Source organism: Canis lupus, chromosome 1 (genome assembly GCF_003254725.2).
Source record: "Canis lupus dingo isolate Sandy chromosome 1, ASM325472v2, whole genome shotgun sequence".
Taxonomy (NCBI): domain Eukaryota; kingdom Metazoa; phylum Chordata; class Mammalia; order Carnivora; family Canidae; genus Canis; species Canis lupus.
In genome coordinates, this window is record NC_064243.1 from 93,141,330 (window position 1) to 93,168,228 (window position 26,899).

The window sequence follows — 26,899 nt, forward strand, 5'->3', positions numbered from 1 at the left end:
CTCATTTTAAAAATTAAAAATATGGGCAGCCCGGGTGGCTCAGCGATTTGGTGCCTGCCTTCGGCCCAGGGCATGATTCTGGAGTCCCGGAATCGAGTACCACGTCAGGCTCCCTGCATGGAGCCTGCTTCTCCCTCTGCCTGTGTTTCTGCCTCTGTGTGTGTGTGTGTGTCTCTCATGAATAAATAAATAAAACCTTTAAAAAATAAATAAAAATAAATAATTCAAAATATGACTGTTGTCCATTAACCTAGACAAGTTATAGTGCTTAAAACAGTATGTCTTCTGATTAATTAAGACATAAAATATGCATTTTTTATACTTCCTGAGTCCAAAATGCATTTACAAATAGTGAGCTCATGTACAAAATCCATAAGGACAAGAATAAAATTCAAATCTTTTTTTTTTAATTCAAATCTTAAAGTAATTCAAACATATATGGCATAACAATTAAAAATCAATAGAGATAATTCCAACAAAATATTAGAAATTAAAACATTATAAAATAGACAATAATGGTGACAATTAAAGACACTTATTGTTACTAATACTGTATGATATATTTGAAACTTGCTATGAGAGTAGATTTTTTTTTTTTTTAATTCATGAAAGACACAGAGAGAGAGAGAGGCAGAGACACAGGCAGAGGGAGAAGCAGGCTCCATGCGGGGAGCCTGATGTGGGACTCGATCTGGGGACTCCAGGATCACACCCTGGGCCGAAGCCAGATGCTCAACCACTGAGCCACCCGGGTGTCCCAAGAATAGGTCTTAAATGTTCTCAAGACAAAAAAGAAAGTATTTTGTGATGTGATGAGTGTGTTAGCTAATGCTGTGGGGGTTATCATTTTGCAATATATAAGTGTATCAAATCCACATATTGTATACCCTATATTTTCACAATGTTATACATCAATTATGTCTCAAAAAAGCTGGAAATATATACAAGAAAAGTAAAATTGTTCCTTTGTTGGCTTATGAAAAACATATGAATGTATGAAGATAAAATTTTAAGTGCCAAGAAACGTAACAGCTAAGACAGCTTGTAATTTTAGGTTTTCGAAGTAGTAAGAAGGAATATATATCTCTGCCAACCATCACTCCAATGGTAATGTTAAGCACTTCATTTGTCTCAAACTCTAAATTCCTTACATTCAATTAATTCTCACCACATCCCATGTTCATGGATTGGAAGATTTAATATTATTCAGATGGAAATACTCCCCAAGTTGATATACAGGTTCAGCGCAACACCTATCAACATCCTAGCTGGCTTCTTTGCAGAACTGACATGCTGATCCTAAAATTCACATGGAAAGCCAAGGAAATCCAAATAGCAAAACTGTCTTGGAAAGAAGAACTAAGGTGAAGGATTCACATTTCCTGATTTCAAAACTTACTTACAAAGCTACAGTAATGAAAATTGTGTGGAACTGGCATAATGATAGATATATGGATCAAGAGAATAGAATTGAGAGTCCAAAAAAACCCTTCCTTTTGTACACTCAATTGACTTTCAACATACGTGCCAAGACTATTCAATGGGGGTCACATACTCTTATCAACAAATGGTACCAGGACAACTGGATATCCAGACACAAAAGAATGAAGTTGGACCCCTACTTCATGTTATTTACAAAAATCAACTTAATATGTGTCATAGACCTAAACATAGAAGTTAAAACTATAGGGATGCCTGGGTGGCTCAGCAGCTTGGCGCCTGCCTACTGCCTAGGGTGTGATCCTGAAGTCCTGGGATTGAGTCGCACATGGGGCTCCCAGCATGGAGCCTGCTTCTCCCTCTGCCTGTGTCTCTGCCTCTCTCTCTGTGTCTCTCATGAATAAATAAAATCTTAAAAAAAAAAAAAAGTTAAAATTATAAAACTCTTAGAAGAAAACACAGACATAAATCTTTGTGACTTGAATTAGGTAATGCTTTCTTAGTTATGACATCAAAAAGTGCAAATAACAAAAGAAAAAAAAACAGATAAAATACAATTCATTGAAATTTTAAAATTTTGTGTTTCAAAGAACACCATCAAGAAAGTGAAAAGAGGGGATCCCTGCATGGCTCAGCAGTTTAGCGCCTGCCTTCGGCCCAGGGCATGATTCTGGAGTCCCAGAATCGAGTCCCACATTGGGCTCCCTGCGTGGAGCCTGCTTCTCCCTCTGCCTGTGTCTCTGCCTCTCTCTCTCTCTTTCTCTCTCTGTCTCTCATGAATAAATAAATAAAATCTTTTTTAAAAAGTGAATATATAATCCAAAGAATGGAAGAAAATATTGATCTATCATACATCTGACATGGAACTTATATCTACAATACACAAAGAATTCAATACATTACAAGTTCACTATATATTACAACTCAATAACAAAATACCAAATAATCCAAATAAAATATAAACAAAAGCTCTGAAAACACATTTCTCCAAATAAAACAGTTAAGAAGCACATGAAAAAAATGCTCAACACCATCAAACTACAATGAGATTTCACTTCAAACCCACAAAGATGGCTACCAATCAAAAGGACAGGTAATAATAAGTGTTGGTCAGGATGTTGAGAAATGGAACCCTCACATGTTGCTGGTAGAATGTAAAATGATTACATGATTATAGATTATGAACCCAGCTGCTTTAGTAAAGTTTCTCCAGAGAGTAAGAAGAATTACCATATGACCCAGCACTTCTATTCCTAAGTTTATACCCAAGAGAAATAAAAACATATGTCCACAAAAACACTTGTACACAAATATTCATAGCAATATTTTTCATCATAGCCCAAATGTGAAGACAACCCAGTGGTCCATCAACCAATGAATGAATAAACAAAATGTGGTATAGCCATACAATGGAATACTATTTGGCCATATAAACAAATGAAATACTGACACATGCTGTAACAAAGATCAATCTTGAAAACATTATGCTAAATTGAACACCAATAAAAAATAAATTTATTATAAAAAAAAGAAAACATTATGCTAAGTGAAAGAAGCTAGTCACAAAGGACCACATGTTCATAATTTCATTTATATCAAATATCAGAATAAGGAAATCTACAGAGAAAGATTTGTTAGTAGTTACCTAGGGCTGGGGGTGATAAGGAAGAATGGGCTTAGAGTTTCATTCTGCAGTGATAAAAATGTTCTAAAATTAATTACGGTGATAGTGACACAACTGTGTGAAATACAAAAACCATTTAATTTGAAGAAATTAATAAACAAACAGAAGTGTACCATCCAATAAATCCCATCTCTATCTAGAAAAGAGTTTATAATAGAATCAAAAACATGATTCAAATTTGATATAGACTCTCTTGAATATAAATATGGATTAAACATGGAAATATCACAACTTAGAATATAGTAGAATTTTATATTTGTACACACAATTACATACACATGATAGTTGTTTTGTTTTGTCTTGAGAGTACTTACTTTCTAAAATGTCTGCTACAGCCCCAGGATCTGTTGCATTTTCAAATACCTGCAGGAAAAAAAAATGGTGAAAATAAATTTTCAAAGATTTATTAATATATGCTTATTGAAACTGTAGATTATATTCTTCCAAATAATTAACACATGCCAATTCCAGCCATATAATATTTTAAAATTCAACAGGAGTATCTTTAACAGGTATATGGTTAAAAATTCAACAAGTAATTATAGAACGAGAACACAATACCAAGTACAAGGAAAACCTGAGTTAGCTGAATCTACCACATTCTCAAAATGTCATCAACTTGACCTAGCCCTACAAGTTTGTTGCTACAAGCACATGTGGTATCAAACTCAGCGTCTTGCTTGAGTCTCTAAAAAAAAATCCTGCATACCACAGACACTCATTAACTGATGTTAACTGAATAAATGACTAGCAAATGGTTGTGCTAAGAAGGAACACAAGTAAAAATTCTATGTGTAACAAAAAAGAAAACCTATGTACTAGTAGTGACAGTCCTACAGAATCCAAAATAACTAGAGGGCGGGAGGGCCTCATAAGTTTAAAGTATATCATGAAGCCCAAGACAAATGTTGTGATATGTATCTAGCCAATGCCAATTTGGCTTATTTTGTCCTTGAGCTTAATGGTCTGGGAGAGGACTAAAATTAAAAGCATACCACAACCTTCTCCCTAAACTCTGGAAGCCTATAACAAACAAAAGTTTTCATCAGAGTTTAGTTTCAGGCATTTAAGCTCTTAAATGGTGTTTAAATTTAAGCATGGTAAGGGCATCTGGGTGGTTCAGTGGTTGAGGCTCTGCCTTTGGCTCAGGTTGTAAGCCCAGGGTCCTGGGACTGAGTTCCACGTCAGGCTCCCCAGAGGGAGCCTGCTTCTCCCCCTGCCTTTGTCTCTGCTTCTGTGTGTCTCTCAAAAATAGATAAATAAAATCTTTTAGTAAATAAAATAAATTTAAGCATGGTTAAAATCTGCTCTTTTTTCTTTAAGATTTTGTTTATTTATTCATGAGAGACACAGAGAGAAAGAGAGGCAGTGACACAGGAAGAGGGAGAAGCAGGCTCCATGCAGGAAGCCGGACGTGGGACTCCATCCTGGGTCTCCAGGATCAGGCCCTCGGCTGAAGGCGGTGCCAAACCACTGAGCCACCCGGGCTGCCCTAAAATCTGCTCTTAATTCAAAGCCAAGTCTGCTTTAAGTACAAAAAGGAGGCTGTCCCCTGTCATCTACTTTTGTCTTACCGATTTAGATTTATCAAGCAAATGTAGGTGAGGGTTTTTTTCCCCCCTGAATCATTCCAGTACTTGCAGTCTTTCATGTTATCTATGTCTAAGGATTTTCTCAAGTATGATCCTGGAGAGTAAATGACCAACATGAACTGCTCAAACACAATGTCTCATACATTCTTGATGAGTAATTTCTTATTTATCCAAATGTTTCAGAACATTCAATTCTGGGTTACACAGAAGGGCCAAGGAGGAGAAAATGTTTTTGATACTTGCTGCAAGTATTTGCAGCTAGAGAATGGAACAAATAGAAGAAAACTGGAGCCAAGTGGGAGAAAGCCGGATTATGAACCCAAACAGCCCACATATGAAGGTAATATTTCAAAATTTTAAAGAACTGCATTTTATTAAAAAAAAAAAAAAAAAAAAGGTCTGTGATATATGTTTGACCAGCAAGCTCAAATGCACAGCTTTGTAACAGAGCAGTAAGTGGCATCTGGAGTCTAATGTCTTTGAGGCTGATCCCCCTTTTCTGTGAATCAAAGATGTTACACTAGATAACCTCCAGGGTCATTTACAAAATTATCATTCTGTGCTTCTATGATTTTGTATCTTTGGGCTTCTTACAAAAAGAGAAGTCTTTTTAAAGTCTTCTATAGAAGGAAACCTGATAAACTAATAACAATATGCTTAAGGGAGAAAATAGACTGGATTTTCACCACCCACTTCCTACCACTACCAATATCTAAAGAGGAGAAATAGGTTTGTCTGGATTCTGACTATATGTCTCAAGGTACTATCTATTTATTCCTCTCCTCTCTTATACAACCAGTTTGGTAGACTTTATCTAAATTTCCACTGTGATTTTACAGATTGTTTTTTTTTAAGACCTTATTTATTTATTCATGAGAGACAGAGACAGAGAGAGAGAGAGGCAGAGACACAGGCAGAGGGAGAAGCAGGCTCCATGCAGGTAGCCTGACATGGGACTCGATCCTGGGTCTCCAGGATCACACCCCGGGCTGAAGGCTGTGCCGCTATGATTTTAAAAAATATTACAAACAGCCTTAGCCTTTCAGAAAATTGATCCTCATCTCCTCTCCCAGTCTCAGCTGGAAATAGGTCATTTTCTGAGCAACACCAACCAGACCTTTATTTTTTTTTAATTTTATTTATTCATGAGAGACACAGAGAGAGAGAAAGAAAGAGAGAGAGAGAGGCAGAGACACAGGCAGAGGGAGAAGCAGTCTCCATTCAAGGAGCCTGATGTGGGACTCGATCCCGGGTCTCCAGGATCACACCCTGGGGTGCAGGTGGCACTAAACCACTGCACCACCGGGGCTGCCCACCAACCAGACCTTTAAAGGTGACAGACTCTACCCTATCTAGACTTCCCATACTTAGTAACACCTCCTCCAAAAAGCAACTCAGAGATATTGTTTGGGGGAAAATCATTAGACTTACAAAGGTTAAAACTGATTCCACCTCCAAATTCCAAGATGCAAACTTCAAAGAACTGTCTGTGATTCATAATAATGAAATTAATATTCTAAATCAAAGTAGGAAGAAGGTTGGTAATGTTCTATTAAAATCATGTTCAGGGCAACCCAGGTGGCTCAGCAGTTTAGCGCTGCCTTCAGCCCAGGGCCTGATCCTGGAGACCTGGGATCGAGTCCCACGTCGGGCTCCCTGCATGGAGCCTGCTTCTCCCTCTGCCTGTGTCTCTACCTCTCTCTCTGTGTATGTCTCATGAATAAAGAAATAAAATCTTAAAGAAAAAAAATCAGGTTCATATTCACTGGAATGAAACGTAGCCTTTATCACTGTAGCTAAATAAACCAGGGATGACCTAAGAAAATTCAATAAATCTGAAGAGGTTTGTTTTGTTACAGAATTTGAGATGCAGGATTTTACTGATTTGATTATAGCTTTTTTTTTTTTTCATTATTTTTCTGAGTCCACAAAAGTTTGTTTCTAAGGCCACTAATTTCCTAATAATCCCTGTCATAAATGTAATGCAACTGCCTCTAACACCTCCAAGAACATTCAGAAAATGCTCTCTGTGTTCCAGTTAGAAAATGCCATGGGAATTCCAAGAATAGAAAACATCCACCAGGACATTTAGCAGCAGGTTGACAGAACGTGGCTCAGGCCTGCAATGCAAAAGCAAGTCCTCCAAGTCAGGTTTTGTGCTGTGCTGAGATGCCTTCAAGCCTTTTTTTTTTTTTTTTTTTAATTTTATTTTTAAAGAAAAGGTACCAACTGATTTTACGAGAGCTGTGTTCTTTATAAGCACCGGGAGATGCTCCCCGGACAACATTTAAACTTCTTGACTTGGCAGTGAGAAAGTCAAGATCACCTTTTCAAACCTCATGTTCTGCTGAATCATAATAGGGAACACAGAGGGAAAGCAGTCAGTCTCCAGGTACTGATTCAGGAGGTACACCCCAAGGTATACATCTTGCTTGTCAGGAAGGTACACCCCGGGACAAGAAATCTTAAAAACAAAGAGAGAGAACAGGTGTTTGGTTTGGTGGCTTGTTTGGTTGTTTGTGCACAGGAGCCGTTTCCCTAACCTCCCCCGACGACGTCATATTCCCCATCCCCACCCGCATCCCCCTCACCCCCGCCACGACCCTTCCCCTGGACCTCCCACACCACCCCCTCCCCCCGTCCCCTCCTTCCCCAAGAGCCAACCGCAGTTTCCTCCCACGTCTCCGCCAGGTGTCACAATCGTCCTCTCGCCGGCTCCTGTCCCCGCCCCCGGGATGGCCGTGCGGAAGCGGAAGAGGCTGCCGGGCCGGGAGCGGCGCGCCGGGCGGGTCGGCTCCCGGGGTCCGGGCCCCCCGCCGCCATGCCGAGCCCCCGGAGGAACGCGGACGCCCGCCCGCTGGCCGCCGCCGCCTCGAGCAGCAGCAGCAGCAGCCCCGGCAGCCCCGGCAGCCCGGCCCGCGGCGGCGGCGGCGGCGGCGGCGGCGGCGGCGGCAGGTTCGAGTTCCAGTCGCTGCTCGGCAGCCGCGCGCCCGGCGCCGACCCCACCTGCGCCCGGCTCCGCGCGCCCGAGAGCCCGGTGCACCGGCGCGGCTCCTTCCCGCTGGCCGGGGCCGGCCCGTCGCAGGCGCCCGCGGCCGCGCTGCCCGAGGAGGGCCGCATGGACCTGAACCCGTCCTTCCTGGGCATCGCCCTGCGCTCCCTGCTGGCCATCGACCTGTGGCTGTCCAAGAAGCTGGGCGTGTGCGCGGGGGAGCGCTCGTCCTGGGGTAGCGCGCGGCCCCTCATGAAGCTGCTGGAGATCTCGGGACACGGCATCCCCTGGCTGCTGGGGACCCTCTACTGCCTGCTCAGGAGCGACAGCTGGGCCGGGCGCGAGGTGCTCACGAACCTGCTCTTCGCCCTGCTGTTGGACCTGCTGCTGGTGGCCCTGATCAAGGGGCTGGTGCGCAGGCGCCGCCCCGCTCACAATCAGATGGACATGTTCGTCACCCTGTCGGTGGACAAGTACTCCTTCCCCTCGGGCCACGCCACCAGGGCCGCCCTGGTGTCTCGGTTCATCTTGAACCACTTGGTGCTGGCCATTCCGCTGCGGGTGCTTGTGGTACTGTGGGCCTTCATCGTGGGCTTCTCCAGGGTGATGCTGGGGCGGCACAACGTCACTGACGTGGCGTTTGGCTTTTTTCTGGGCTACGCGCAGTACAGCATCGTGGACTACTGCTGGCTTTCGCCGCACAACGCCCGGGTCCTCTTCCTACTGTGGAACCAACAATGACACCAGCTCATCCTCTATGGCACCAGGCGATCAGAAGGTTTCCGCATGCGATGACACCTACGACGTCAACCAGCAGCAATCCTGCTTGTCCCTCTAAGGACATTTCAGGCTTCCTTTGGGATTTCAGGTGTCATTCCATCTTGGAGGGTTGCTAGGCTGGAGAACGTCCTGGCCATTGTGACCACAGCCATATTACAGGAAGAAAAAAAAAAAGAAAAGAAAAAAAAGAAATCCCTCTATTATATATTCATTCAACCACTGTTTATATCTCCAGGACAACTGCAAAGAAAACAAGCCGGGGTGATGATAATCCTGCTGTTTTTTTTTTAAAGTTGACAAAAGTAAACTTTGTGTTTTGTAGTAATCCTGTAAGTCAACATATCACTTGTAAAGTGAACTTTGAAAAAAAAAACCAACACGATCTTCATTCTGTAAATATACATGCAGATGAGCCACCTACTCATCCTAGTTCTTTTCCTGAGGTAAATTTTAAACAGTATATTAAGACATAGGTTTTTTTTTTTTTTTTTTCTCATGTATTTCCTGAAAATCTGCTGCCACGGGTGTCTTCTTAATCCTTATTTTCTTGATAAGCTTTCTTAGTATATTCTCTTCCATCTTTGTGGGATGGGTAGTGAGAAGAGATTATAGTGCATATCTTGGTTTCCTTTCCCTCTACCTCCTCAAAAACTCTCTAAATAGATCTTTATTTCCCATTACTCTCTAATACTATCTTTTTGCATTCAGAGAACAAGCCAAGAACTTACTTGAAGAAGAAACACTTAATGGTGGGCATGTCTACAATGCCCACAGAAAAGGAAGGATGGGACTATGATCGAATGCTTAATTCTGTTGACAAAGAGCGTGGTATGAAAGCTAACTGAGGACTTCAGGACCTAATCGTCTGGGGGGTAGGCCTACCACATATTGTGTCAGTGGACCAGTATGGCAGGAGATGGGGCTCTGTTGCCCATCATCTCTACCGAACAAAGAATAATGCTCCTCTGCTGAGGTAATAGGAAAATAACTTGATTCTTTGCAGTGCAAGGGCATAAACTTTCTCATATGTACCACAAGGATGACACTGTATAGTTTTTCATATGGAATTCCATTTCCCTATCTATAGCATACTTTCGATAACAATTTTAACTTGAAATTCACCAGGGGAACCCACTGTTACACCAGGCACAAGGGATAACTAACTCCTAAATGTCCCTTTACATTGACCTTTACATTCAAAGCAGTTTATCCACGGTACCTCCCCAAATCACAAGACCAAAGACGACCAAATGCAAGATGGACTCTGCTCATTATTCTTTGAGCAGGAAAACCAAGCAGCGTGTGTGCTTTAAATGCTGTTCTGCCTGAAAATAAGAATCTTTGAATTACCTATGGAACTGGTGTTTTCAGATAGTGGTGAATTATTTTGACATTTATAAAGAGAAAGGATTTTTGGCCTTGGATGTGTCACATAGAATGGTGTGATGAATAGGCTCTGACTGGGGAGAAGTATGAATTTTCTGAGTGTGAGAGGCACATTGAAAGAGGAACAGCTACTCCTCAAAGGCAAACAAAATCATCTGTACTCCCACAACATCCTGAACAGACTACCTCTTCTCTCCCTGAATCAGCCAAACTGTAAAGCTTTGAGTGATTTGCTTTATTGTTTAATCTTAGATCTTTTATTTTAATCCAGCAATATTCAGGCCAGATCTTTTGGAAAGCAGTGATGTTTCCTTCTGCCATGTTCACAAGTCTGAATATTGGGGGCTCAAAATTAGTTTTATCTTCTGGTTCCTGATTATACTTCTGGAATTCCTAAAAGTTTGCAAGCTTTTAAAGCACAGATCAATTCAGCTGATGTTTCTGAAGCAATCTAACTACGATAGAGTAGAAAATGATTTTACTGTCAATTGTACACTGAGGAATGCCTTTTGAAAATTAAAATAAAAATAACCAGTAACATTGAATGAGTGAGATGAAAACTTGTCTAATTTTTGCCTTGAGGAAGAAGAAGCCTGCTTTAACACTCAGCTTCTCAAGAATTCCTTCCCTTGACCACAAAAGGTTGAGAGTTGGCACTTGATGTAGCACAATTTGATAGAGTCTGGTCCTACTTGCCGTCGGTGAAATGGGACAAATCCAGGAAATTTTTGTCTTCTTTTCAGAATGATGTATATGATGAAACCACAGCACTTGTCACTTGTATGGAGGCTAGCCAGGTTCTCCATGGCTGTAACTTATCAACATTGTGCTGGTAATCATGGCCAGTAGAGAAGCCCCTAGAGCTGGGAGGCAAAGCTGCATGATAGTCTGTCACCAACTATGGATGGAAGGATTGGAACACAGAAGCCGAATTCATAACAGTGACAGATCCCAAACAGGAACAATGCAGTCACTGGGCCACAGGATTCAGTGGGTTAATTATAAAACAGGTGTTGACTGATTGACTTCCCTTTTGGAATTAGCAAGCCAGAGCCCTCTCTAGGGGAAATACCTAGAAAATACTCGATTGGTTCATAGAGGTGGCAAGTTATCAGGAAGTGACTGGACTTGCTGAAATTGAATTTTTCCCTCGCTATTTAAAGGAAGGTTTTATTTATTTTTAATTTTTTCACAAATCTTTATCCAGGAAAAAAATAATAAAATTCTTCTTCGATATAATGCAGGGTTATTCTAAAATAACAGGAAAATTTAGGATAAAGCTAACAAGTCCCTTGGGGGATAAATGTTTAAAGGCTAAGAAGTCAGGGAAGACCAATGTAGAGGATCTTAGGGACGCAGAGGTACGATCTGTCCCAAAGAATAATGATGTGTGTGCGGTGAGGTGGGGAGGAGGTGGTGAAAACGACCCAGACCATTTGGGAACCCCGGGGAAAGAGTCCGATTTGGGGGCCAGGAGGAGACTTCTCTTACCGCCCGGATCTGTAGTTCCACCACCACTTCCAGAGGCATCGTTCCCTGCGTGGGCGAAAGGACTGGAATGAAAAGATCCTTTCGTGCTGAGCCTGGGACCGATTTTTTCTTAGTTTAGCTCAATCCCTGGGGCAAGTGCTCTCAGCAGCTTCCCGAGCCCCGCGCCCCCTCCTTCCCCCATCCGGCCCCGGGACTCAGCCCTGGTCCCTCCCACCCGGACGAGTCTCACACTACGGGACTACGGGAGCTGGAGCCCAGGCTTCCAGAAGGCGGGAGCATCGCGTTGCCATGACGACTCAAACGCGCAACCTTCCACCTGGAACCGGCCAAGCTCGGCGCAGGCGCAGTCGGGGCGGAGCGGGCTTCCCCGGCGGGGCGCGGGCGCGAGGGGGACCCGGTGCAGCCCCGCTGCGGGGATCGCCAGGTGCTGGCAGGGCCCCAGTTTCCTTTCCCGTCACCTCTCCGGATGGCCCCCGTCACTATGCTAAAATGATTACAGCGTCCACTCTGAAAGGGGAATATGATCATTAGCTTCCTTATCATTTAAGAGCTACCCATTTCTTTAAAATTTTTTTTAATTTTTATTTATTTATGATAGTCACACCGAGAGAGAGAGAGAGTCAGAGACACAGGCAGAGGGAGAAGCAGGCTCCATGCACCGGGAGCCCGACGTGGGACTCGATCCCGAGTCTCCAGGATCACGCCCTGGGCCAAAGGCAGGCGCCAAACCGCTGCGCCACCCAGGGATCCCAAGAGCTACCCATTTTTAGTAGCTCAGTGACGGCCAAGTCCTAGAATCAATTTTTTTCTTCCTTTTTTTTTTTTATTTCACATTTGGCTTCTTTTATTCTCAACAATATTCCTGCCATATTTAACATATTCCTGAAAGCTTGAAACATTTGTTTCTAATTTTACCTTTTTAATTAAATTCAATTTGCCAACATATAGGATAACACCCAGTGCTCATCCCATCAAGTGCCCTCCTTAGGGCCTGTCATCCATTTACCCCATCCTCCCACCCACCTCCCCTCCAGCAACCCTTTTGTTTGTTTCCCAGACTTAGGAGTCTCTCATGGTTTGTCTTCCTTTCTAATTTTTCCCCACTCAGTTTCCCTCCTTTCCTTTCTGGTCCCTTTCACTATTATATTCCACATATAAGTGAGACCATATAATTGTCTTTCTCCAATTAATTTACTTCACTCAGCATAATACCCTCCAGTTCTATCCATGTGGAAGTAAACAGCAAGTATTCATCTTCTCTGATGCAAGCCCGGGAATTTCTTAACAATTCTAATTCATAGAGTAGCCTGTCCCTAAAGGCATTCTCTTGCTTATCAAAAAATTTTTAAATATTTTATTTATTTATTCATGAGAGAGAGAGAGAGAGAGAGGCAGAGACACAGGCAGAGGGAAAAGCAGGCTCCATGCAGGGAGCCTGATGTGGGACTCGATCCCGGGTCTCCAGGATCATGCTCTGGGCTGAAGCCAGCACTAAACCGCCGAGCCACCCATGCTTATCAAATGTTACATCCTCATGTTTGGTTTGGAAAACATGGCCCCTGTCAATAATATGAAATGAACTGTGTGCTAATTAGAAATACAAAGATAGGGATCCCTGGGTGGCGCAGCGGTTTGGCGCCTGCCTTTGGCCCAGGGCGCGATCCTGGAGACCCGGGATCGAATCCCATGTCGGGCTCCCGGTGCATGGAGCCTGCTTCTCCCTCTGCCTGTGTCTCTGCCTCTCTCTCTCTCTCTCTCTCTGTGTGACTATCATAAATAAATAAAAATTAAAAAAAAGAAGAAATACAAAGATAATTCTGAGATTTAAAAGTTTGGTTTCCCATGTTAGAAATATGGGAACGGACACATATTTCCCCACAATAGAAATAGGTGTCCATCTCTCTTTTCTGGTGTTTGGTTAATCTAGGCAAGCAGGGAATTACATTATTACCCAGTGAGTAGTTACAATGATTGCCAGAGCCAGGGTCACACTGTGAAAACCATCAGAAGCGACAGGCAGAGCAAACATTCTTTTTTTATTTTTTTATTTTTTTTTTAGAAGCATTTTCTTTCTTTCTTTTTTTTTTTTAATTTATTTATTTATGATAGAGAGAGAGAGAGAGAGAGGCAGAGACACAGGCAGAGGGAGAAGCAGGCTCCATGCACCGGGAGCCTGACGTGGGATTCGATCCCGGATCTCCAGGATCGCGCCCTGGGCCAAAGGCAGGCGCCAAACCACTGCGCCACCCAGGGATCCCCAGAGCAAACATTCTTAACCAGTAGGGGATATTGTCTAAAATTTTGTCCATTCAATGTATGCAATAGACAAAAACTAAAGAAAGGGGAGGGGGAGTGGCTGCTTCTAGCCAATCTGAGAAATCTGGGAGGGCCAACGCTGTCTCTGGAAAAAAATCTTAAATTGTGATGAGTCATTTATTACTAAACTCTTGGAGGTTTATGCAATGGCTGAAATGCAAGTGCACAAAGATGTCCTGGGACAAGAATTAGATATTCACTTTGGTAATTGGAGTTCCTTTCCCTGGAACAGAAAAACTCAGTATGATGACGGAAGGTATATTATGTCCTTATCCCATCCCTGTTGCTCCATCTGTCTGCATACCGAGAGGCACATAGGTGTGTGCTTGGCTCCCTGCCATATCCAGAGAACCAATCTGTTGGCTCACAGCAGCTTGCTGGCATCCAGACTAACACAGGGATATACAGGAACAGTACCAGTGTTGACTCTCAGAGGTAAGTCACGAAAACCAATGCTAAGTCATCAAGGAGAGTAATAACCAAAATGGATGAATAAATAAGTGGACAGAGACATAATGAAGGGAGGAATCAATCTTTACTAAGAACATGCAAAGTGCTGGACACACTGCATATGCTAATTCATTTCATCTCCACAATAACTCTTGGAGGAAGGTATCATCTCTATTTTACAGATGCAGGACCTGGCCAAACAACCTTTTCCCCAAGGCCACACAGCTAAAGGGAAGCAGCCACACTGGAATTCAGGTGTGCTCATGCCCCTGCGGTATAGAAATCCTATCGATCCATCCAGATACACTGTCCCATCCTGTGCTCTTACTAGTTTTAACTGCACTCTCCTTGCTTGGTTCCTAGAGTAGAGGCCTTGTTCTGGTTTCTCTTCAATGCTATGGCCATTTTTTCTCTCTATTCACCCTTCTCTATGTAGCTATGCAATGTTTCTAGGTCCTTTCCTTTACTTACTCTTTGCCCTCTACCTTCAGTGGCATACAGTGTAGGTATGGACAAAACATGGATGCAGATCTACATATTTCACCTATGCCTTTTTTGAAAGATTTTATTTATTTGTTCATGAAAGACACGGAGAGAGAGAGAGAGAGAGAGGCAGAGACACAGGCAGAGGGAGAAGCAGGCTCCATGCAGGGAGCCCGATGCGGGACTTGATCCTTGGTCTCCAGGATCACGCCCTGGGCTGAAGCCGGCGCTAAACCACTGAGCCACTCGGGCTGCCCCACCTATGCCTTTTATATGCTCTTCCTGACAAGGAGGAACCCCCTGACTACAAATATATGCTATCTCTTCTTTGTAGCAACTGCCACAAAAGCTGTTTCACATTAGCTCCTGTGATTGTTGATTATCTCCATAAACTGTAGGATCTGCATGGCTAAAAGTTTGTATTCTAAACACCTAGCATAGCAGATGCTCAATAAATATCTTTGAAGGATATAAATACAGAGATGGTCCAGCCAGTCTATAGGGTTCAAGGTATGTGGTAAGGGGGTTCCCACATGTTGGAGGAGGTCATCAAGAGGACTTGACCACTGGTTGACCCATAAGCTGGACCAAGGCAATGAGAAGCCCCTCACTCCCCTCCACTGTCCTTGGGATGTACATTCTACCCACCATTCCCACAGAGGGAGTCGTTTGAAGAACACAAGTCTTAAAAGAGCAAAATGCTGTGGAGACCATCTGGATGTTATATGTGACTGAACTCAGGTAAGTCCTCCAAATAAACTTTTAAGTTTCTGGTGGGTGGATGCAGAGGTCTCCTCGTCTTTTTTTTTTTTTTTTCTTTAAGATTTTATTTATTTATTCATGAGAGACACAGAGAGAGGCAGAGACATAGGCAGAGGGAGAAGCAGGCTCCCCGCAGGGAACTCGATGGAGGATTCAATCCCAGAATCCTGGGATCACACCCTGAGCCAGAGGCAGACCCTCAACCACTGAGCCACCCATGTGTCCCTGTACAACCCGGGTCTTCAGGATCACGCTAAATCGCTGAGCCACCCACGCTGCCTGAGGTCTACTCATCTTGTGGCCATCTAAGACAAGATTCCAGTGGAAGTTCCCTTACTTATTAAAGGGATGCCAGGGTGGCTTGGTCAGATAAGTGTCTGCCTTTGGCTCAGGTCATGTTCCTGGGGTCCTGGGATCAAGCCCACATCAGAATCCCTGCTCAACAGAGAGCCTGATTTTCAGTCTCCCTCCTCCACTCTCCCCACTCTCATGCTCACTCTCTTGTTCTCTCAAATAAATAAATAAAATCTTCAAAAAACAAAACAAAACAAAACAAAAAACCCTGCCACCTACTAATCTTGAGTGGCCTTCCTCTTTCTTCTATTATTTCTTGCTGTCCTCCATCTAGGAGCCAGTTTCAGGTTATTATTTCTTGCTGTCTTCCATCTAGGAGCCAGTTTCTTCTATTATTTCTTGCTGTCCTCCATCTAGGAGCCAGTTTCAGGTTATTATTTCTTGCTGTCCTCCATCTAGGAGCCAGTTTCAGGTTTCACCCAGGGAAGCTCCTGAGTTTGGAAACCAACAGCACATCAGGGCAGACTAAATATGTGGAATGAGAGATGACCAGGCACAGCTACTACAACTGCTAGTCTGCCCTGGAAGTATCAAATGAGTGATTAGGACTATTTATGCTCTGTTAATATCACTCATTGTGGTCACCTGAGGTTTCTACACACACAACACCTCTGGTCCAGCTTGCAAAGTAATTCATCACTGAGGCTGCCACCTTGGTGGCAGGAAACAAATCCTGCTGGACAACTTCTATTCCTACAGGATTTTTGCAGTGCAGGCTGGTCAGAGTGATATCAGCACCGCAGAAATGACGCATCAACACATCCTGCTCACATCCAGGCCCCTGCCAAAGAAAATGGCCCATGTCCCAAAGGGGACTTTTCCAAAGAGTTAATTAGCAGAGAACAAAAGTGTAACAGTCAGATAAGTATGGCTGCAAATTTTCCATTTAATCAAAAATATGAATTAGAGGACACTAAATTGTAAGCATTCCTCAAATAATGTAGGAAGGAGCATTCATATGAAGGAAATGATTTTTAAAAAATGAAGGCTCTAATGTCAAGGATGAGGGGAAACATCTTGTTGGTAGGAGTGTGTAAATACATATAATGTGTTAATTTTCTATAGTTATTGTAACAAATTACCACAAACTTTAATGGCTTAAAACAAGACAAATGTATCACTTACTAGTTTTGTGGGTCAGAAATCCAACACAGATCTCCCTAGGCTAAGAGCAAAGCTAGAAGCAGGCCTGCATTCCTTGCCTTTTTCATTTCCTTGTTTTTTCGACTTCTGGGGGTTACCTCCATTCCTTGTCTCCAAACTCCCTTCCTCCATCTTCAAAGCCAGCAAATCCGAGCCAGTCCTTTTGACACCACCATCTCTCTGGCTCTCTCTTCCACTTTCAGGGACCTTTGTGATTACCCTGGCCCATCCAGATAACTCAGGATAATTTCCCTATCTTAAGGTCAGCTGATTAGCAACCTGAATTCCATCTGTAATGTTAATTCCCCTCTGCCATAGAAGGTAACATATTCATTGGTTCCACGAATTAGGACACAGATATTTTTGGGGGCTATTATTCTGCCTACCATGTATAACTTCTCTAGAGAGCGATTTGTTCATGTCTATCAAAATTTTTCATTTGACTCAGCAATTCCACTGCTAAGCATGGGTGTGTGTGTGGATATACTTTCACGGACACACAAAAATACCTGCTGCAGTATTATCTGTAGTTAAAAAAGGCACGGAGGGGGTGGGGAGGAACGCCTGGGTGATGTGGTAAGTTAAGCCACTGACTCCTGGTTTTGGCTCAGGTTGTGATCTTAGGATTGTGAGATGGAGCCCACCATTGGGCTCCCTGCTCAGCTCGGAGTCTGCTTAAGACCATCTCTCCCTCTCCTTCTGCCCCTCCCCACCTCTAAAATAAATAAATAAATCTTAAAAAAAAAAAAAAAAAAAGATACCAGGAGCACCTGACTGGCTCAGTCAGTAGAGCATGCAAGTCTTGATCTTGGGGTTGTAAGTTCAAGCTCCACATTGGGCATAGAGTTTACTTTAAAAAGAAATCTGAGGGATCCCTGGGTGGCGCAGCGGTTTAGCGCCTGCCTTTGGCCCAGGGTGCGATCCTGGAGACCCGGGATCGAATCCCACGTTGGGCTCCCTGCATGGAGCCTGCTTCTCCCTCTGCCTATGTCTCTGCCTCTCTCTCTCTCTCTCTCTCTCTCTCTCTCTCTCTGTGACTATCATAAATAAATAAAAATTAAAAAAAAAAGATACTGGAAACCATCTAAATGTTCATTACGGAGGGTCAGACGTAATCAGTTATGCTTAAGCCTTAAGATGGAACATTATGCAGCATGGGAAAAGAATAAAGCAATAAAGCAGAGTCGTACATCCTTGTAATAAATGCTCCCTGAAATATAGAACTAAATAAAAATATTTTTAAAAAATAACAAAAAAAAAAAAATAGGGATCCCTGGGTGGCGCAGCGGTTTGGCGCCTGCCTTTGGCTCAGGGCGCGATCCTGGAGACCCGGGATCGAATCCCACATCGGGCTCCCGGTGCATGGAGCCTGCTTCTCCCTCTGCCTGTGTCTCTGCCTCTCTCTCTCTCTCTCTCTCTGTGACTACCATAAATAAATTAAAAATTTAAAAAAAATAACAAAAAAATAAAATAAGACTAAGGGGGGGCAAAACACACGGAATAAAAAAATGTGTGAAGTATGCTGCTATTTGGAAGAGACAGAGGATATGATATGTGTGTACATGCTTAGAATATTCCTGAAAGGATACACCAGAAAGTGCTAATAGTGGATGCCTCGGGGGAGGGGCCATAGAGTAGAGAGAGAGAAGAAACTTCTTTCTTTCTTTCTTTCTTTTTTTAAATTATTTATTTATTTATTCATAGAGACACACACAGAGAGAGAGAGAGAGAGAGAGAGAGAGAGGCAGAGACACAGGCAGAGGGAGAAGCAGGCTCCACGCAGGGAGCCCGACGTGGGACTCGATTCCGAGTCTCCAGGATCTCGCCCTAGGCTGCAGGCGGCGCTAAACTGCTGCGCCACTGGGGCTGCCCAGAAACTTCTTTCCATTGAACGTCGTTAGGTACTTTTCAAATATTTTTGCCAAGTATTTGCATTATCTAGTCCAAAAAGGAAAACAAAATAAGTAGAAACATACAAGACTAAAGAGGCTAAATCTGGCTAAATAAGGAAGACCAGGAACTGGATTCTTCAGCTTTTGGGGGCGTCATTCTATATACTGCCTGCCATGCAAACACCTCTGCAAGTGTGGTCGCTCTTCTTCTTCCAGGACAGTGCGTCCTATCCTGTGACCCCTGGCTGTCTCAGGGGTCCTAAAGCCCCTAAAATAATAAGCAATGCTTCTGCATGTACATATGTGCATTTTTCTGGGAAGAGAAGCTGTGGTTTCCATCAGAGTCTGGAAGGGATAGAGTTAGTCAAACCAGGTTTTAGAACCACTGTCCTGCCCTCTATACTCTACCCTGACATCAGTTCCTTTTGCAGTACAAAGAAGGGCCTCCTGTGTTATCTGACAATGCAGCAGGTAAAGAAAGAGGGGCTATTCTCTGCAGCACTTTCATGCCCACTTATTAGAGCAAACGGTCTCTCCAGGGGAAGCCATATTCAATAATAAGTGAAAAAGACCTCCGAAGTCCTGTTCTGGGCCATTAATTTATGCCTGGACTCAGACTCATTTGTTAGGCCTACAATCTTTCAAAACAGTGAATTATTCATTAGCAAATGTGAATAACACCAGCAGATTGAGTTTCCAAAATGAGTTGTTCATTAGCATTTGTGAGAAATTCCTGAAAAAAAAAAAAAAAAGATCCAAGTACAGGAAACAATCTGGATTATTTCAGCAATGATGCATTTTCAGATCACTGTTTTTTTTCTTTTAAAGCACAGACCCAGGGGCTCCCGGGTGGCTCAGTGGGTTAGACATCTGTCGGTTTCCACTCGGGTTGTGACCTGGGGGTCATGTGATCAGGCCCTGCATGGAGCCCTCCATTGGGTTCTGTGCTTGGCACAGGGTCTGCTTGTCCTCCCCTCAATCAGTCTCCCTCTCTGTCAAATAAAATTTTTTAAAAAGCACAGGCCCAGCCTTGAGACACAAGAAATAATTGTTGAATATCTGCCTTCTCCAAAATCTTTCTCTGAAATATTCTTTGACAGTTTAGTTTTCTCACAGTTTGATATATAGAAAAGTTTACTTTTTCTAACTTTTACAATGAATGTATAAAAGAGCTCAATGAACAATGCTGGGCCTCATAAACTGCCCAAAGATGAAGTTTATATTTTTTAAAAAGTTAATGAGCCCACTGATTAATCTTAACATACTAAAATTGGCATCATGTCTCCCTACATGATTCATAGAAAGCACCTATGAAACACTTATGCCACGAAAGTTGAAGTTGAATTTATTTAAGCCATTAGAGCGGCACTGGTTAATAAGATAGCTGCATATAACTATTTATATTAACTAAAACCAAATGAAATCTAAAATTCAGTTCCTCACTTGCACTAGTCACATTTAAAGTATTCAATAACCACATATGGCTAGTGGCTACCATACTGCATAGGGCAAGTGGAATATTTCCATCCCACAGAAACTTCTACTGAAGTATTGTTCTAGAGCTAACTTAAAGGAAATATGGAGGTTAGAGAAACATGTCCATGACAACATAAGGAAGCAAACAGACATATTAGGAATGTGGGACATTGTATAGAACAACTGATCCAGGGACACCTCGTGGCTCAGCAGTTGAGCATCTGCCTTTGGTTCAGGTTGTGATCCCAGGGTCCCAGGATGGAATCCTGCATTGGGCTCCCCGCAGGGAGCCTGCTTCTCCTGCTTGTGTCTCTGCCTCTCTCTGTTCTCTCATGAATAAATAAGTGAAATCTTTATTTAAAAAAAAAAAGAAGAAGATTCTTAGTGATATCACTATGAAATGCCCTTCAGTAGAATTCTTACATACACTTACAGAGAAAATGCGGTGGATCTATTTGCCTCAAATGCAGATTAAGCAAATTATTGAGGCACATAATACTTTCCAATTCAGAGGAAATCCCCTTGAGGAAAAAAGCAGCACTGTATTATAAGAATAGTGGCCTCAGACAGCCCCCATGGCCTAGCGGTTTAGTGCCACCTTCAGCCCAGGGTGTGATCCTGGAGACCTGGGATCGAGTCCCACGTCGGGCTCCCTGCATGGAGCCTGCTTCTCCCTCTGCCTGTGTCTCTGTGCCTCTCTCTCTCTCTCTCTCTGTGTCTGTCATGAATAAATAAAATCTTAAAAAAAAAAAAATAGAATAGTGGTCTCTGCATGAATATCCAAAACAGGAACTGGCAATTTGAGTATTTCTTTAATTGTGTATACTTCTCCAGAATTTTCCCCAAGTATCAGGAAAGCATCCAAGGAAGGAATTAAATTGCAATTGAATAGCTTTTAACAATCTTGAAGTCATTTGAGATCTGGACTCACACGTGGGATCTATTTCACAAACTTTATTAGAGTTTATGAGTCAGACTCCTATTTGGCTTCCACTTTGATTCACTGGCTTTTGTAGGCTCAGTACTTACTTAATACCACACAAACCCTTACACAAGATTACCCTTGGGCATTCTGGGTCCATATCCTTTCATTTTAAAGTAATTTCTACTCAGGAAAAACTAATTTGCTCCTTTGAGTGTCAACTGACTATGTCCATGGGAGCAGTAGGCTAATTATGACCGAAAGCAGTTTCCAAGGAATTATATTTATTATCCAATATAAGAAAGTAGAAAAGAGCCTGACTTCATTCCAGAACTTGTAAAAAAGTATCCGTTGAATCTGAGCAAAGGATTTAGGCCCCAACGTCAGCAATAGCTAAGATGATGTCATTATAGCCATTCTTTATTCTCCTACCAAAATATATCTCTTTCCATTCCTTTTTCACCCTCTTTTTTTTTTTAAGGTGGTTGTTCAAGGTTTTTTGAAGATACTACAGCACAGCAGAAAGATTCAAATGGATCCCTGTGGTGTTTTGAAATTCATCCCAACTGTAGGCTGAGTGAACTGCAGGTTGGATGGATTGCCAAAGTCCAAGAGTTTCAACATTTCCTTAGTGCCAGGACCTACTTCAATGATCTCCTAATCTATAGCAGAGATCTTGGACACATAATTATCTTTCCTTTCTCCTCCTTCTGCAGCTTGATGGCCGTCCCTCTCATCAGGCTTCTCTGAATCTGCTTGCTTCATCAGGTGTGTGACATAGACTGTGATCATAGTGCAGAGCTTCTTGCTGGGGATGATGGCAATCTCCTTGCACATGCGTTTGTTGGTGTAGAAGTCATTGCCCGGGGGCATGTAGTATTTCTCAGTGATGACCCAAGCAGCCGTCTTCAGGGTTTTTGGTGCAAACGTGGCCCATGTTGGCAGGTATGGTCCACCCTCTTTATTTAATCCTACACCTTTCCTTTTATCTTTGTTTCCATTCATTAATTCTTTATTCATCCATTCAATACACTTTTTTTTTAAATTTTTATTTATTTATGATAGTCACACAGAGAGAGAGAGAGGCAGAGACAAAGGCAGAGGGAGAAGCAGGCTCCATGCACCGGGAGCCCGATGTGGGATTCGATCCCGGGTCTCCAGGATCGCGCCCTGGGCCAAAGGCAGGCGCCAAACCGCTGCGCCACCCAGGGATCCCTCAATACACATTTTTTAAAAGACTTATTTATTCATGAAAGACACAGAGAGAGAGGCAGAGACATAGGCAGAAGGAGAAGCAGGCTCCCGGCAGGGAACCCGATGGAGGACTCAATCCCAGAATCCTGGGATCACACCCTGAGCCAAAGGCAGACCCTCAACCACTGAGCCACCCACATGTCCCTGTACATATTTATTAAATGCCTACCCTGTGCTAGGTACTGTTCCAGACAATGGAGGTACAAGTGTGAACAAGAAACAGTCTATGACTTTGTGGGCTTTACATCTTGCAGGGAGCAGATAATAAATAAGTGAGCATAAGATAATAACAGTATGATAAATACTAGGAAGGAATCCGAGTGTTAGGGGTGAGAGAGAAGGATATAGGTTGAAGAGGGAATGAGAACCTAATTTACACCCAGTGGACAGATCAGCTTCTCTAAGGGTATGACATTTGATCTAAGATCTAAAAGGAAAAGCATGACCACTAACAGGACTTCTAAAGTACTAGAGAAAAGATATCCCGATGAAGGGAGCAACAAAATGTAAAAAAGCCAGGAGTCAGGAAGGAAATTGGTATGTTTGAGAAACTGAAAGGAGGGCAATGAGTATACTAAGAGAGACCCGGGCAGGGGGCAGAGGAGGTTAAGAGATGACACTGAATAGTCGGCTGGCATTAGGTAGTTAGGAACTCAAAGTTATAGCAACAATGTGATTGCCTACCTAATAGCCATAACCTCCTCTTCCTTGCTTATGGAGCCCGTTTTGCTTGGGTGGCAATCTATCTCTCTTCAGGGAGTGAATCATAATTTATTTAAGCCGATTCTGGACAATGAGACATAAGGGGAAGTCACTGGAAGCTTCTAAGAAACTTTTTTTTTTCTTTTTTTCTGATAGTAGAGCCACAAGGAAATAAAGCTCTTTGCCTCCTCTCTCTTCCTGCTTTGGCTGTTGTCATATTTTGATAGGATATCCAGAGCTGTGGCAGCCATCCTGCAACCATGACAAGCTTGAAGATGAAAGTCAACAGACAGGATGGTGGAAAGAACAGAAAGAACTTGAGTCCTTGGGACACCTGGGTGGCTCAGTGGTTGAGCATCTGCCTTCCACCCAGGGCGTGATCCTGGAGTCCCGGGATGGAGTCCCACATCGGCCTCCCTGCATAAGCCTGCTTCTCCCACTGTCCATGTCTCTGACTCTCTCTCTTTGTCTCTAAATAAATAAGATCTTAAAAAAAAAAAAAAAAAAAAAAGAACTTGAGTCCTTGATGACATCGCCAAACTGCTAAACCAATCGTGAAAACACTGATCTTCACCCTTTTGTAAAATAGAAAAAATAATTTTCCTCATGGTTTAAGTTTCTAGTAGCTGGGGTTTCTGTTACTTGTGTTGAAGTCATTTAATTGATACAGCAGGGTGTGGCATGATCTGATTTACAAAAAAATATTTTTATGTCTCTTTGTAACTGTGTGAAGAGATTTGTAATGAGCAAAAAATGGAACAGAGAGAGAAAAAAAAAAAAAGAAGAAAAAAAATGGAACGGAGACATTGAAGACTACTGTAGTAGTCCTGAGGAAGGATCATGGTGTCCTGGGCTAGGGAGGAAGCATTACAGTTAGAGAGACATACACAGATTCAAGAAGCATTTGAGGGTAAAAAAATAACAAAATTTGCTTTATTTCAGACATGGGAGGGGAAGGAAGGGGATAAGTTAAGCCTGACCTCTTTTGGGATTGAAGGTAGTACCATTTATTGATATGGAGAAGATAGGAAGAAGTTTGGGGAAGGAATAGAATCAAGAGGGTTTGGTTTTGGGTTTTTTTTTTTTTTTAATATTAAACTGTGCATCCAAAGAGAGATATGGGGCGCCTGGGGGCTCAGCCAGTTTAGTGTCTGACTCTTGATCTCAGCTGGGATTTTGATCTCAGGGTCATGAGTTCAAGCCCCACGATGAGCTCCACATTGTGGGTAGAGCCTACCTTTTTTTTTTTTTTTTTTTTAAGATTTTATTTATTTATTCATGACAGAGAGAGAGAGAGAGGCAGAGGGAGAAGCAGGCTCCATGCAGGGAGCCTGACATGGGACTCAATCCCGGGTCTCCAGGATCACACCCTGGGCTGAAGGTGGAGCTAAACCGCTGGGCCACCTGGCCTGCCCAGAGTCTACATTTTTAAAAAAAAGAGGGTAGGGCACCTGGGTGGTTCAGTCCATTAAGCATTTGCTTTGGGCTCAGGTCACGATCTCAGGGTCCTGGGATCAGATCTCATGGGAGGACTCAGCAGGGAATCTGCTTCTCCCTCTCCAGCTGCCCGTCCCTGGCACTCGTGCTCCCTCTCTTGCTTTCTCTCAAATAAATAAATAAAATCTTTTTTAAAAAGAGAGAGAGACAGAGGTCAAGTCAGCAGTAGACAAATGAGTCTGAAGTACTTTAGATCAGGGTTGGATTTCTTTTTTTTTTTTTTTTTTTTCAGGGTTGGATTTCAATTAGGGAGCTGTCAATGCACAGATGCTATTTAAAGCCATAAGAATAGACAAAGTCCTCCCCACTGGCCAAAATTAGAGGAATTCTAAAATTAGAGGCCCTTTAGAAAGGGAGGAGCCTGCCAAAGAGCCTGAGGGGAAGTAGTGACATAGGTAAGAAAACCAATAATAACAACAATATTTAACATTTATATAGAGCTTACTTCATGCCAGGGACCCTCAAAGCACTTTGTGCCTTCATGGAAGCAAACAGAAAAAAAGTGTTTTCCTTTTCTTCCTCCCTTTCTATTTTAACTCCTGTGGCTTTCCCTAACCCAAAAAGTTTAGGCACAGTGTTTCTCAACCTTAATTTGTAATTAATTATTAAGGTAAAACATATAATCATTAAAATATTCAAACAGCATAATGCAGGAAAGCTAAAAATGGAAAGCAAAGAAACTCAAAAACTTCCCTCCCAGGGACGCCCGGGTGTCTCAGTGGTGGAGCCTTTGTCTTCAGCCCAGGGCCTGATCCTGGAGACCTGGGATGGAGTCCCATGTCGGGCTCCCTGCGTGGAGCCTGCTTCTCCCTCTGCCTGTGTCTCTGCCTCTCTCTCTGGCTCTCATTGATAAATAAAATCTTTAAAGAACAAAACTTTCCTCCCAGCCCGATCTACCATCAGTAACAATTCTTATTCAACCTCCAAGAATTTTCTATAGGCACGTATACGTTTTTTTTTTTTTTTTACGTATACGTTTTTGAGATTGGATCATTCTCTCTTGGTAGGTAGATAGCTATAGCTAGATACACACACAAATACATCTAATTCTGCATTTTTTAGACTCATTGTGCAGATTTTCTATATCAGCACATACGTATCTCTTTTTTAAAGACTGAAATGATATTGTATTAATATACCATCATTTACGTAAGTTCCTGTACTGATGGGCAACTAAATTGCTTCCTGTTTTTTTGCTGCAACATGCTGCAATAAGCATCTTTGTAGATAAATCCTTGGACATCGGTACAAAAAGAACTGTTGGACAACGTCTTGGTGGTGAAGTTGCTGAATCAAAGCCCTTAAACCACTGATACAGTCAAATCACCCCTCTGAAAAGATTACACAAATCTCATTCTTTTTGAAGATTTTGTTATTTATTTTTTCATGAGAAATACAAAGAGGCAGAGACACAGACAGAGGGAGAAGCAGGCTCTGAAGGGGGAGCCCCACGCGGGACTCCATCCCAGGACCCCGGGATCACGCCCTAAGCCCTGAACCACGGAGCCATCCAAGTGCCCCCAAACCACGTTCTCTCCGGCAGCATTTCCTCACGTCTGGTCAACATTGACAAACCTCAAAGTTCGTCAATGCACGAGGCTGGGAAAAATGGCGTCTGATTCTTTTTTTTATTGGGGTCCCTGTCCTCATGAGCAGGCGGCAGCGCGGTCCTGCCGGACACACACCTTTGGAGGGGGGGCCCCGAGCTGGCCACAGGTCCCTTCCTTACACCCGTGACCGCTGCTCCTCGACAAAGGGCCTCGGGAGAGCGCAGGCCTCGGGGGCCGCGGGGTGCGCGGACAGGGCCCTCCCACGCCCCCCCCCTCCTCGCCGCCCCCCACACTCCCATCCCTCCCACTTCCCCCGACCCGCGCCGGGTCCGCTCGCAGCCGCGCGACCTCGACCCCCTCATCCTCGGCGCACCCCTCCCGGCCAACTTTCGCAAATCACCCCGCAGCACGGCACTCGAAACGGGAGAAAACACCGCTCCGCTCTTCAAGACCCGGCCCTACTTTGCGCCCACCCCGCCTCCGGGCTCCTACTTCACACACGAACGTGCAGAAAGGAGCTGCTGCAGTTTGCAAACAACTCGCGAAAAGGGACCCCGCATCTCTCGGCGTCCGAGACCCACGGCGCACAGCGGAGGGAACACGCGGGCAACAGCGACTCGACGCTACGCGGCGCACGGCGCCCTCAGGGATGGATGGACTGGGCAGCGCCCAGAGGCTTCAGAGAAGGGAATTTTAAACGCCAGCCCCAGCCCCATCCCCTTCACGCAGGCCC

General features: G+C 43.4%; 2 protein-coding genes and 1 pseudogene across 16 annotated transcripts in view; 1 reads left to right on the forward strand and 2 right to left on the reverse strand.

Moving 5' to 3' along the window:
• Positions 1–11,557, reverse strand: part of SPATA6L (spermatogenesis associated 6 like) — a 48,662-nt gene extending 37,105 nt beyond the window's left edge. For 3 of the 15 annotated variants that reach the window (XR_007401573.1, XR_004807191.2, XM_025423486.3), the window contains exons 1-3: positions 11,366–11,553; positions 7,043–7,180; positions 3,439–3,487 (exon numbers count right to left, since the gene is read on the reverse strand). Coding sequence is in view for 13 of the 15 variants with exons in the window: in XM_025423486.3 (XP_025279271.1) it covers positions 3,439–3,487; positions 7,043–7,180; positions 11,366–11,404 (226 nt within the window). In the remaining 2 variants the exon portion in view is untranslated. Of the gene's footprint in view, positions 1–3,438; positions 3,488–7,042; positions 7,181–7,380; positions 7,510–8,065; positions 8,199–11,365 lie in introns of those variants that run through there. The other 12 variants (XM_049092760.1, XM_025423487.3, XM_049092724.1 and 9 more) reach the window with 8 other exon arrangements.
• Positions 7,538–10,419, forward strand: PLPP6 (phospholipid phosphatase 6). Its single transcript, XM_025423497.3, has 2 exons — positions 7,538–8,931; positions 9,197–10,419. The coding sequence occupies exon 1, from the start codon at positions 7,538–7,540 to the stop codon at positions 8,447–8,449; it is 912 nt and encodes a 303-aa protein (XP_025279282.2). The 3' UTR covers positions 8,450–8,931; positions 9,197–10,419.
• A 9,453-nt stretch (positions 11,558–21,010) lies between the features above and the next one.
• On the reverse strand, positions 21,011–26,439 carry LOC112644809 (40S ribosomal protein S17-like; annotated as a pseudogene).
• Positions 26,440–26,899: the final 460 nt, after the last annotated feature.